An 11,198-nucleotide genomic window follows, 5' to 3' on the forward strand; every position below is an offset into this window, starting at 1 on the left:
GGGCCGGCGCACTTCCTCGGAGGCTTAGGGCCGCGCGCCCACTCGCCCACACAGTCTGTCGCGGCGGCAGGCTACCTCTCCGCGGCTCCCTCGGTCCGCTCGGCCTGGCCCGCAGGTAGGAGCCGCCGGGCGATCGGCTCCCGGCCCCACCCACGCCCGCGCGCACCCGGCTCCCGCGCCCTCTTCGAGGTGAGCGTCCCCCGCCCCGTCTTCCAGCCCCAGTGCCTGCGCTGCGCTCGGCCGGGGTCGCTGCCGGGGGCCCCTGCCACTGTCCCCTGCTGGGACACCCCCAAGCACCCCGAGCTCCGGACCACGCGCGCAAGCACGGACCTTACGGCTCCGCGCCCCGGTGCCGGGAGGGAACCGCCAGAGTTGCAGGGGGAGGGGACCAAGTTTGAACTAGAAAAGCTGGAGAGATCAGGAGGGTTGGAGAAACTGAGTCTCTTAGGAAGCCTGGTAGAACAGACAAGGACGCGCGCGCCAGGAGGCTACAGGAACCATTCAAACTAGTGCAGAGAATGGACCGACAAAGTTCTCGAGGCACTGCGGGGACCCGGGCTCTGTAGAGCGTTTTAAGAAGCCACTGTATGACCCCAGGGAACTCATTGCTAGCGCCCTTCCCAGGGCCTTGGAGGGCCCTGAGGCTGAAGCTTGTTAGACTGGTGCTAAATCTGCCTCCCTGAGGCCTAAGGAGACTTTGAGAGTCTGAGACGCTGAGAGACCAAGACTTGGCTGCAGAGGAATAGATATCCCCAGAGTGGGGGTCCCCCTGGGACACAGCTCCAGAGATACAGGACACCCCCACCCAAACACAAAGACAGCAGCCCAAGGCTGCTGAGAAGTGCGGAGTGGAAGCTAGAGTTCGCGGAAGAAGAGACTCCTAGGTGCACTCACTGACAGCTAGCTGCCTCAGGCCTGAAAAGGTGGAGGCAGAGCTTGGGGGAAATTGACTCTCCGCCAACCCATCCCCCAGGAGGCCAAGGACCTGAGGCTGTGAAGCTGAGCTCAAGAAAGAGCCCCATGTACACACACACAGCCACTAAGACAGCGCCAATTTATTTTTAAACTCAAATCTTGGACGCTCTGCTGCAGCCCTGGGGGACTCGGGGGTGAATGAAATGTTCCTCTCCTGCCCTCCGAGCAGCTGCTGGATCTGCTCCCTACCCCCCTTTTCCCTAAACTGCTTTGACTTCCAGGCCCTGTGGGGAGGAGGGGCGGAGAGTTTGGGGGTGGGGGGACTAGTTTCTCCCCTTTGTCGAGGGAGAAGGGTCTGCTCTGATTCCAACTCACAGCTGCAGGGTCTGGCCAGGGTCCTCCTGGACTGCGGGGGGGGGGGGGGGGGGGGCGCAGTGCAAAAGGGTTGAGCCCTTGGCATGGGTGATTGGAAAGACCTCTGGTGTCTTCCAATGGCAGGGTTGGCAGCTGAGGTGGAGGAGGGCCAGCTCTAGTGATCTCCTGTCCGTGTGTGTCCCTTGTGTACACACACACACACACACACACACACACACACACGCATCACCCTTAAAGGCTGCCTGCCCCCTCCACCATTACCAGAGCATTTCTAGGCAGAGTTACTCACTGGAGGGTAGGACACTTCTGCTATCCTGGGCAGCCCTGGCCATGCCCCGAGCCTGCCCTTGGTGTCTTGTGCTGAGCTCTAAAGAGAGATAGATATTCCGTCCTGCCTGCCTCTCGTGAGCTGCGATGCGGTGGTGGTATGTGTATTTTGTGAATGACAAGGTGTCATACAAGTGTGTACACCATCTAAGATCTTTAGGGTTTCTCTCCCCAGCTACTGTGGGCCCCAATGATCCCCTCAGCGAGAGCAGAGGCTCAGCCTTCACTGAGACTCTCTTAAGTCACGTCCCAGGCCAACCCCTGCCTCAGGTCTTCCTGAGACCCACTGTCTGTCTCCAGTAGGAGTGAGGGCCTTGTAGTAAAAAATACACCTGGCTACCATTTACCTGGGACTTACCATCTGCCAGATGCTTTACAGGGATTAGCATCACATTTATGCCTGACAGCAGTCCCGGAAGAGGGAGGTGATGTTATCTCATTTAACTAGATGGACTCAGGGCAGGAAAAGTATGTACCCAAGGTCACAGGATCCCAAGTCAGGTTTATGTTTCATGACTCAAGCAGGCGTCTATACACTGAACACCACACAGAAAGGAGTTAGTTCCGCCACTCAGCTCCAGGAAGTTCACTGGTGTGCGTGTGCGTGTGTGTGTGTGCATGTGTGTGTGTGTGTGTGTGTGTGTGGTGTAGAGATGTGTGCGTTGATGGGGAAAGCAGATGAGGGTCATCTGGGAGATCGGCTGTCCCCGCTGAACCCTGCCTGCCACCAGCCAGGAAGGAGTAGAGACTGGCTCCCTGCTCATCCTTCTAGTCCTCCAGCCTTGTGAGGGAATGGAGAGAGACTGAGGAGAAACAGGGATAGGGAGAGACAGGTGGGCCTTGGTGGTGTCCTTCGCTTTGTCCTCCTTAGAACCATAGATTAAGGGATTGGGGGATTCTGGGAAGGAAGCAGAAGGCACGCCCATACCCTATTTGGGGTGCCTCATCTCAGCACGGTGACTGGCTCTGAGGGGGTGGATCCAGGGCTAGCCTGGGCCTGGGAAGGTAGCTGCTGCTGCTGCTGCTGCTGTGGCTGGCCAAACCCAGAAGGAAGGAAAGGACCTAGGGCACTTCCCAGTGAGCACATGGCCACAGGCCACCTGTGTGGCCGTCTGATGTCCAGTGGCTAGCAGCCCAGGCAATCCTCAGATGCTGGGCCAGAGGAAACCAGGGTCTGAATGACAGGGAGGGCCGTGAGGAGGAGGGGGCTCTCTCCACCCTTCAGCATAACCTCTACCCTGAGGACTCTCCAGCTTTGGTGGCCTTGTGTCCTGCTTTGGGTGTGAACCCGGGTGTTCTCCCACTCTGTGGAAGGGAAAGTTCAAATTCATAAGCCCCAAAGAGGCAGGCCCTCCAGGTTTGAGACATCTGTTGCTGCCTGAAGTCTGCCCTCTAAGGCAGACCAAGGTGTTCTGTGAGAATGTCCTGCTGTGCTTGCCGAGGAAGGCTGTTCCTTCATCTTAAGCCAGTGCAGCTATGGAGAAGGGGGTTGGAAAGTTCCTTTGTGCGCCCCTTTAACTTCCTGCAGTCTCCTTTGCAACAATGACACCATCCCCTTCCTGTGGGTCCGAGGGGATCTTCTTCTTCACTACCCAGCCCTTTGAGAGCATGCCTCACAGTGGAGGAGGGTGGAGCTGGGGAACTCTGACTTCAGCGCCCGGAGACTGGCATTGGCCAGCAGAAAAGACAGGGAACCCCACTTCCCTGCCCCCCTATTCTTCTTGCTCCTGTTCCAGAGGCAGCTGTGTGGGTGACCTCATCCCACAAACATGCTTTGTTCCTGAGAAAATGGAAAGTGTCTGAGGTTTGGTGGGGGGCTGGGTGTCTGCAGCAAAGCTCTCTGGGCCCCCCCTTCTCTTACCCTCCATCAGGAAGGAGCCTGACTGGGGCTCCAGGGGCTCCTGTTTTCTCACCTTTCACGTCTGTCTCTGGCCTTACACCCTGGGGAATCAGGAAAGGTAGGCAGAGGCCGTCTGTCCAGATGCAGGGGAGGTACATATGCAGAGCTACCAGTAGAGACACCTGACCGAGGTGGTAGGGGGCACACAGTCCCCTCTCTGTCTCCACTTCCCTGCTGCCCCCCAGGCATGCCGGGTTTCCCCTTTTTTCTCCCTCTAGCTGGTAAAAAGCTGACATCTGGCCCTCTGCGCTGCCACAGCTGCAGCAGATGTTGCAGCCAAGACTGCCCAGGCTGGTGTGACGGGACTCAGCAGAGGTGGCAGGGGATGAGGCCAGGGTCCAGCTGGGAAGTCCGACCATGTCCAGCTTGCAGGATTTCCTTCCTGCCTGAACCTAGGCTGAGCAACCTAGTGCTTGCTTGGCTGATTCTCCTGGGAGGGGAGGCCCAACTCCACACACCGCCATTCATCAGTCAAGCATCTCTCTCGCATTCCACTATTTCCTGCATCGGTGGAGAGTTGTGTGGGGCGGGCGAGCACACAGAACAGCCCCATTCTACCCGTAGCTCCCCAGATCAGAACTCTAGATAAATGTCCCTGTAGCTAAACTCCTATGGTCCCATCCCAGGAGTCGGAAGGTGAGAGTTCTGTCTATATACAGTAGGGTTGGTGGCCCCCTGTCCTGGCCTTTGGCACCCTAGGGACAGTACAGAGAGTGGAAGCAAACCTCAGGCTGGGGCAGGAAATGAGTCACTGACCCAGGAAAAGCCCCCTCCCCCCAGATCAGCCAGGGCCTAGATAAGAAAACAACTTCTGCTTCCTGATTTTTTCTGACCCCTTCCTATCCTCACAGTTAAATATAGAAATAAACACCCAAGATTCACGCATGCACTGAACCTGAGACTGGTGGGTTCCCTGAGCGGGCCTGTTCCCACCTGCTGTGATCTGGCACCTTCCGCGCCTCCTCTCTTCTTTGAATGCAAAGAGCTCTTGTCCAGGGCCATGCTAGGGCCCTTCTAGGTGAACTCCGCCCCATCTTGTGTTCCTGACAGGGCTTACTCAGCATCACCGCCATGAGCGAGGCCTTTGACTGTGCCAAATGCAGTGAGTCCTTGTACGGCCGCAAATACATCCAGACAGACAGTGGCCCCTACTGCGTCCCCTGCTATGACAACACCTTCGCCAACACCTGTGCCGAGTGCCAGCAGCTCATCGGGCATGACTCAAGGGTAAGGACCAGACCAGAAGGGTGAGAGTAAGTGCGGGCGGGTGGGAGGGGCCAAGGACAAATCCCCCCAAGCCCCTGCTTTGTCTCCCCAAAGGAGCTGTTCTATGAGGATCGCCACTTCCACGAGGGCTGCTTCCGCTGCTGCCGCTGCCAACGCTCCCTGGCTGATGAACCCTTCACCTGCCAGGACAGCGAGCTGCTCTGTAACGAGTGCTACTGCACAGCCTTCTCTTCACAGTGCTCCGCCTGTGGGGAGACTGTCATGCCTGGTATGTCCCAGGGCCTCATCCTGGGTTCGGGAACTGCCATCCGAGCAGGGTCTTTGCGTCTGCCCGGCTCATACTCCCATGAGGTTTGGTGTGGGTAGAGGTCTAGACACACTGCATGTTCCTGGAACATGCATGGATCTGTTGTACATGTACGCTCCTGAGAGCTTAATGCACACAGGGATTGGCGCACCCAGCTCTCCACACAGAAGCTTGGCGGGTACCAAAACTGACAAGCTGAAGAAGGCGTAGTGTGTATTAGACCAACAGGCCTAGTGAACACCTAAGGACTTACATGTGTAGCAGTTGATGTACTTGACACACACACAGGCCTTAGCTGCATGTTTGGTACATGTGAGAGCTAAGGATATACTGAGATCCTCAGGGTTGCTGCATTGAAGTTTTGTGTGCAGAGATCGATTGTAGGCTTAAAATGTATGTTGTCCTGCATGCCTAATAGGTATGTGAGGACTTAGCATGTGTGGAGAGTGATAGACCTAGAAGATGCAAAGGCTTAGCCTGTACTGAACCTGTCATTCCTAGGGCATTGGGCTTTGTGTAGGCAGAGTTGCCTGGTTAATGGGATCTTGCCTGAATGTTAAACTGGTATTTCTGGACAGGTAGTGGTGGCACACGCCTTTTATCTCAGCACTCGGGAGGCAGAGGCAGGTGGATCTCTGTGAGTTCAAGGCCAGCCTGGTCTACAGAGCGAGATCCAGGACAGTCAGAGCTACACAGAGAAACCCTGTCTGGGGGGCAGGGGAACGACAAAAAAAAAACAGAAAAACAAAAAAATAACCAAACAAAAAACCCTGTTATTTCTGATATATAATGACTTATTTAGCATATACTGAAACAACCTGTATTTTACACAGAGGCTTGATTATGTTAAGACAGTCCTGTGTGAGGCATGGAAGGTTTAACATGTGTGCTGAGCATGTGCTGAACTGTCACGTCCAGTTTGGGGGAAGAGGTTGGCATATGTAACATGTATGGCGGGAGTCTTACCTCATGTGCATGGATACAGCTCTATTGGGTTGTAGAAGCAGTGGAGACAGCTTGGGGAGTGGAATTGACAGAGTGACCCTCAGGAACTTGGGACAAAGACTCTAAGTGGGATTCCTGTTTCCCACAGGGTCCCGGAAGCTGGAGTATGGAGGCCAGACATGGCATGAGCATTGCTTTCTGTGCAGTGGGTGCGAGCAGCCTCTAGGTTCCCGCTCCTTCGTGCCCGACAAGGGCGCTCACTACTGCGTGCCTTGCTATGAGAACAAGTTTGCTCCTCGGTGTGCCCGCTGCAGCAAGGTGGGGGCTGGGCCTCTGAATTTAGGGTAAGACCTGTTGTGGGTGGGGATACTCACTCCCCTCCCTGCTGATGGGTGATGCCCCCACAGACGCTGACCCAGGGTGGAGTAACCTATCGAGATCAACCCTGGCACCGAGAGTGCCTGGTCTGCACTGGGTGCCAGACGCCCCTTGCGGGGCAGCAGTTCACGTCTCGGGATGATGATCCCTACTGCGTGGCCTGTTTCGGGGAACTCTTTGCACCCAAGTGCAGCAGCTGCAAGCGCCCCATCACGGGGGGGAGCGGTGGCGAGACTGCAGGTAAGAGCATGGCTGTGATAACTGGGTGACGCTGAGGGGCAGCGGTGCCACCAGATCTGCAGCACTAACCTCCACCTCTCCTCCAGGACTCGGTGGAGGCAAGTACGTGTCCTTCGAAGACCGGCACTGGCACCACGGCTGCTTCTCCTGTGCCCGCTGCTCCACCTCCCTGGTGGGCCAGGGCTTCGTACCAGACGGAGACCAAGTTCTGTGCCAGGGCTGCAGCCAAGCAGGGCCCTGAGCCAAGGCTCCTGACTCTCCCCTTTCCCAAACTAAGGGTTCGGGACTATGGCTCCTTTTCTGAACCACTTCTGGGACCCAGCCCCTCCTTAGAATGGGCTTCCACCTGCCCCTGCACAGTGTGGAACACCCATGACTTAAACTCTCTCTCCAAGTCTGGACTGCAGAAGTGGGTCCCTCCCCTCTATACTTTTTTGGGTTCCCAGATCTAGCTCCTTCCCCCAGATCAAGGCCCTAGACACCCCAGCCCCCCAAACCTGGACCTAGGCCTCCTTAAATCTAGACTTCTTGGGTAGATTTTTAGGTTTCCTATGGGTGCCTGAGAAGTCCTCAAAGATAGATTGTACCCCAGTTTGACCTCATCCCCATCCCACCCCTGTCTCTGGGCTGAACCTGTCTGGATCGCAGATTAGGGGCTCCCTGGTTAGAGGGTCATAAGGTACAGGGTGCTGTCCCCCCTATGAGTACCATTTTATTCTTGCTCCATGTTGCCCAGAGGTAGGAAGCAGGAGTGGCTCACCCTACTCCCGGATTCTGCAATAAAACAGTGTGAGGGAGCACAGGCCCCGTGTATTTGTCAGGAGGGTGAAAGAAGGTTCCTTGGCTGAGTCAGGCTTTTGTAAACCTAGTGGGCGGGCCGCGGGGTGGGGATTCTCACCCCAGGAAGAGGATCCCCTTTGGCAGCCACACTAGTCCCTCTCTAGCTTGGCCGGCCTCCCCACTGCTGGTGGAGGGCTTTCTCCCCTGGGAGGGAGAGAGGGAGGGGTTGGGAGAAGCGCCAAACAGAGCCGGATGGCAGTGGGTTTCTTGGTCTGGTACCCATCTTCCCCCACCCCAACAACCCTGCCCCAACTCGACATACAAGCACGTAGTTCTGATCCCCAGTTGGGCCCAGACCCTCAACCCCCTTCCCCCTCTACCCAAGGATTAGTGGGGCCGGCTCAGGATCTGCTCACGGCCGGCCGCACGTTTTTTTGCCAAAAAAGGCAAGGATGCAGCTGCACGCGCCGGGGAACATCTGGATCCGATTCCCAGCATGAATGGGTCATGGCCCCGCCTCTCGTGATTCACTGGCGGGGGCGGGAGTGAGCCTGAGGGGCTGTCCCCCGAAGTGGGGCGATGGGGTGGAGCACTCTCCTGCTGGATGCCCGAGTCTGGGGTTGGCCCCCGGCCGCTGTCTCCGCGGTCGGACTGTGGCGGCAGGTACGCGCCCCGGTGGCTACCGCGGCCTCTGGAGGCGGGAGGGCGGGGCGGAGGGGGCTGCCAAGAGGAAACAGTGAGAGTGTAGTATCTCAAGAAATACTCCCTAACCCTGGGCTGCCCTTACTGCGGTTTCTCGGAGGTGCAGACTCCCGGGTCATCTGCCTGATAGTCACTTGGAAGATCAAGATTAGTGCTTTATACTGGCAGCGGCTGGGCTTTACTGGGTGAGGAGGTTCGCAGTGCATAGCCCAGGCTGAGTCTGCCTCAGCCATCAGAGAGGTCGGATGGCAAGTGTGAGCCAATCTGCAGTAGTTGGCCTTTTTTTTTTTTTTTTTTTTTCCTTTGATGCAAGAGTTTCTCTGTGCAGCTCTGCAGACCAGGCTCGCCTTCTGCTCCAGAGTGTTGGAATTAAAGGAGTGTGCCACCACCGCCCGGTTTGTAGTTGGCCTTTTTTATTATATTTTGTAACTTTTAAAAATTTGCTGGCCGTGGCACAGTGTAGAGGTCAGAGGACAACTAACTTATGGGAGTCAGTTCTCTCCACCACGTGGGGCCCTGGTGAAGGAACTTAAGGTTCAGATGGCTTGAAGACCAGCACCTTTCAGTGGAATCATGGCAGCATCCCCCGAGCCATATTGGCAGCCCACATTTTCAACAAACTTTTATGAATGCCCAACGTATGTGCTTATAACAGTTGTAGGTTTACTTTTTTTTTTTTTCCATTCTCTCTCCCACCAATCACTGTCTTACACACTTGCCTTCTCGGCTTCCTGCACTCCCAATTCTTGCTACAAGTTCAATAAACACTTGTTGAGGCAGAGCAGGCTAGTCGCAGGAAACAGCTGGGGAAAGGCCCAGCGGCCTCAAAACATAGGCTGGTTTGGGGAAGCACAAGTGATTCATTATGGAGCTACCAAAATGGCAGGCGGAGCTGGGGTGGTCAAAAGTCAGGTGCCAACTTAAACAGACCTCCCCCTGCTGGTGAGCAGCACTTGGAAATGTTGAAGTGGGGGCATTCAAGGGTCAGTGTGAGAAAGATCATTCTGGCTGTGTCTGAATAATGGATTAGCGGAGTAAAATGAGCAGGCTGCTCAGAACGCCGGTGCTGTGGGCCAGGAGCGATCATGAGATGTGTAGCAGCGGGAAGGGAAAGGTGGGGCCTGGTGACTGGTTTGGAGGCGTGGCTTCCTTAGGGTCCCTGCTCATCCCTGAGCAAGAGAGTCAGCTGTAAACGGTTTCATTTATCTCAGTATGAACACTTTTCAGAGTCAACATCTCAAGCTTAATTTATTTTGAAACTAACATAGTAACTACCTGCTTGGCACATGCCTATAATCCCAGTACTTGGGAGGTAGAGGCAGGAGTTCAGAATAACCTTTGGCTACGTAGTGAATTTGTGGCTAGCCAAGACAATAAACAAACAAACAAATAAAAATGCATGTGTATTAAAGAAAAAGGAAGAGAGATGCTGTATCTTGAGTATAAATAAAGAAATTTTTCAAGGGTTTGGGGGATTTATTTTTTAATGATAAAGCACCTTCTTATAAAGCATAAGGCCCTAGGTTCCACAGGAATACACGTATGTATGTACACACAGAAGTCAGAATAGGGCATTGGGTGTCCTCTTTCTCTACCTGTTCCTTTGAGGCAGTGTCTCTCCCTCAGTCTAGAGTTATGTTTTCTTAGGTAACCTAGAATCTAGCAAGCCCCAGTCATCCTCCTGTTTTTGCTGCTTTTGGAGCTGTGGTTTCAGGACTGTGCTGGGATGCCTCAGTTATTAAGTAGGTAATAGGAACTCCAGTAGTTTGGTTTTTTGGCTTTTCGAGACAAGGTTTCTCTGTGGAGTTCTGGCTGTCCTGGAACTAGCTCTGTAGACCAGGCTAGCCTTGAGCTCAGAGATCTACCTGCCTCTGCGAGCAGGTTTATTTTTATTTCATATGTATAGGTACAAATACACATGTACACAACATGCATGCAGTGCTCATAGAAGCCAGAAGAGGGCATCGATCCTCAAACTGGAGTCTTACAGTTATTAGCTGCCATAAGGGTGCTGGGAATAGGATGTAGGTCCCCTAGAAGAGCAACTAATACTCTTAAGTGCTGATGGATCTCTCCAGCCCCCCAGATTTTTTTTTAAAGATTTATTTATTTATTATGTATACAGCATGTATGACTGCAGGCCAGAAGAGGGCACCAGGTCTGATTACAGATGGTTGTGAGCAACCATGTGGTTGCTGGGAATTGAACTCAGGACCTCTGGAAGAGCAGTCAGTGCTCTTAACCTCTGAGCCATCTCTCCAGCCCCCCCCCCCACCCAGATATTTTTAAACAGGAGATTTATTGAGGTAATTCAGACACCATTCACTTTAAGTGCTACAGCTCATTTCAATTTTAGCAAAGTTGGTAGAGTTGTACAACTATTGCCGCCCCCAAAAGGATTCCTTCTGTCCATTCTAAGTCACTTCTTATCCCAAGCAACCACTCTCTCGTCTTCCCTTAGTCTCCATGAATTTGCCAATCCCAGCATTTCATCTGAGCACTCTTTCTGGCTTTTTTGTTGTTTTTGCTTTGTTTCTGGTTTTCCAAGACAGGGTTTCCCTGTGTAGCCCTGGCTGTCCTGGAACTTGCTCTGTAGACCAGGCTGGCTGTGATCTGTCTGGTATTTGTTTATTGTTTTGAGATACTCTCTCACCACATCGTGCAGGCTGAGCTTGCTCCCTTCCTGCCTCAGTCTCCTAAGTGCTAGGATCACAAGTATGAGCTGCTCTGCATGGCTCCAACCCTGTAGCAGGAATCTTAAAAGTTCTTATTAATAAAATCAAACCCGAGGCCAGCTATTGGGGTCAATGCTGGTAGATCAGGGAGACAGAACAAGCCACAGCTATCTCACCTTGCCAATTCCTCAGCTGGTCCTGTTTCCTCAGACTGGAAGCTTCTGTGTCCTCATCCCAATGGCTCTCAGCTGAACTGCTGCTTAAAAGCCTGAATGCTTAACCAGCCACATGCTTAACCAGCCAAATGCTTCTAGTTTCTGGTCCTCACGCCTTATATACCTTTCTACTTTCTACCATCACTCCCTAGGATTAAAGGCTTGCTTTCTAAGATTAAAGGCATGTGTCACCATGCCTGGCTGTTTCCAAC

General features: G+C 54.0%; 1 protein-coding gene across 2 annotated transcripts; it reads left to right on the forward strand.

Moving 5' to 3' along the window:
* Positions 1-7,416, forward strand: Fhl3 (four and a half LIM domains 3). Of its 2 annotated transcripts, none has more exons than XM_006980047.4 (6): positions 1-189; positions 4,568-4,744; positions 4,838-5,012; positions 6,145-6,314; positions 6,404-6,614; positions 6,701-7,416. In XM_006980047.4, exons 2-6 carry the CDS (start codon positions 4,589-4,591, stop codon positions 6,853-6,855), a joined length of 867 nt encoding a protein of 288 aa, XP_006980109.1. In that variant the 5' UTR covers positions 1-189; positions 4,568-4,588; the 3' UTR covers positions 6,856-7,416. The 2 variants fall into 2 exon arrangements, with proteins under 2 accessions (XP_006980109.1, XP_076421150.1); XM_076565035.1 differs by lacking the exon at positions 1-189 and adding an exon at positions 1,584-1,715 and having other exon boundaries at positions 6,701-7,023.
* The last annotated feature ends 3,782 nt before the right edge of the window (positions 7,417-11,198 follow it).

This window comes from Peromyscus maniculatus, chromosome 2 (assembly GCF_049852395.1).
Source record: "Peromyscus maniculatus bairdii isolate BWxNUB_F1_BW_parent chromosome 2, HU_Pman_BW_mat_3.1, whole genome shotgun sequence".
Lineage (NCBI taxonomy): Eukaryota > Metazoa > Chordata > Mammalia > Rodentia > Cricetidae > Peromyscus > Peromyscus maniculatus.

What these genes read in the sequence shown, in the direction of transcription:
- Fhl3 (XM_006980047.4), top strand. Translation starts at nt 4,589, where the DNA reads ATGAGCGAGGCCTTTGACTGTGCCAAATGCAGTGAGTCCTTGTACGGC. An exon ending in TCATCGGGCATGACTCAAGG is followed by an intron (nt 4,745 to 4,837) that starts GTAAGGACCAGA and finishes GTCTCCCCAAAG; the next exon opens with GAGCTGTTCTATGAGGATCG. An exon ending in TGGGGAGACTGTCATGCCTG is followed by an intron (nt 5,013 to 6,144) that starts GTATGTCCCAGG and finishes TGTTTCCCACAG; the next exon opens with GGTCCCGGAAGCTGGAGTAT.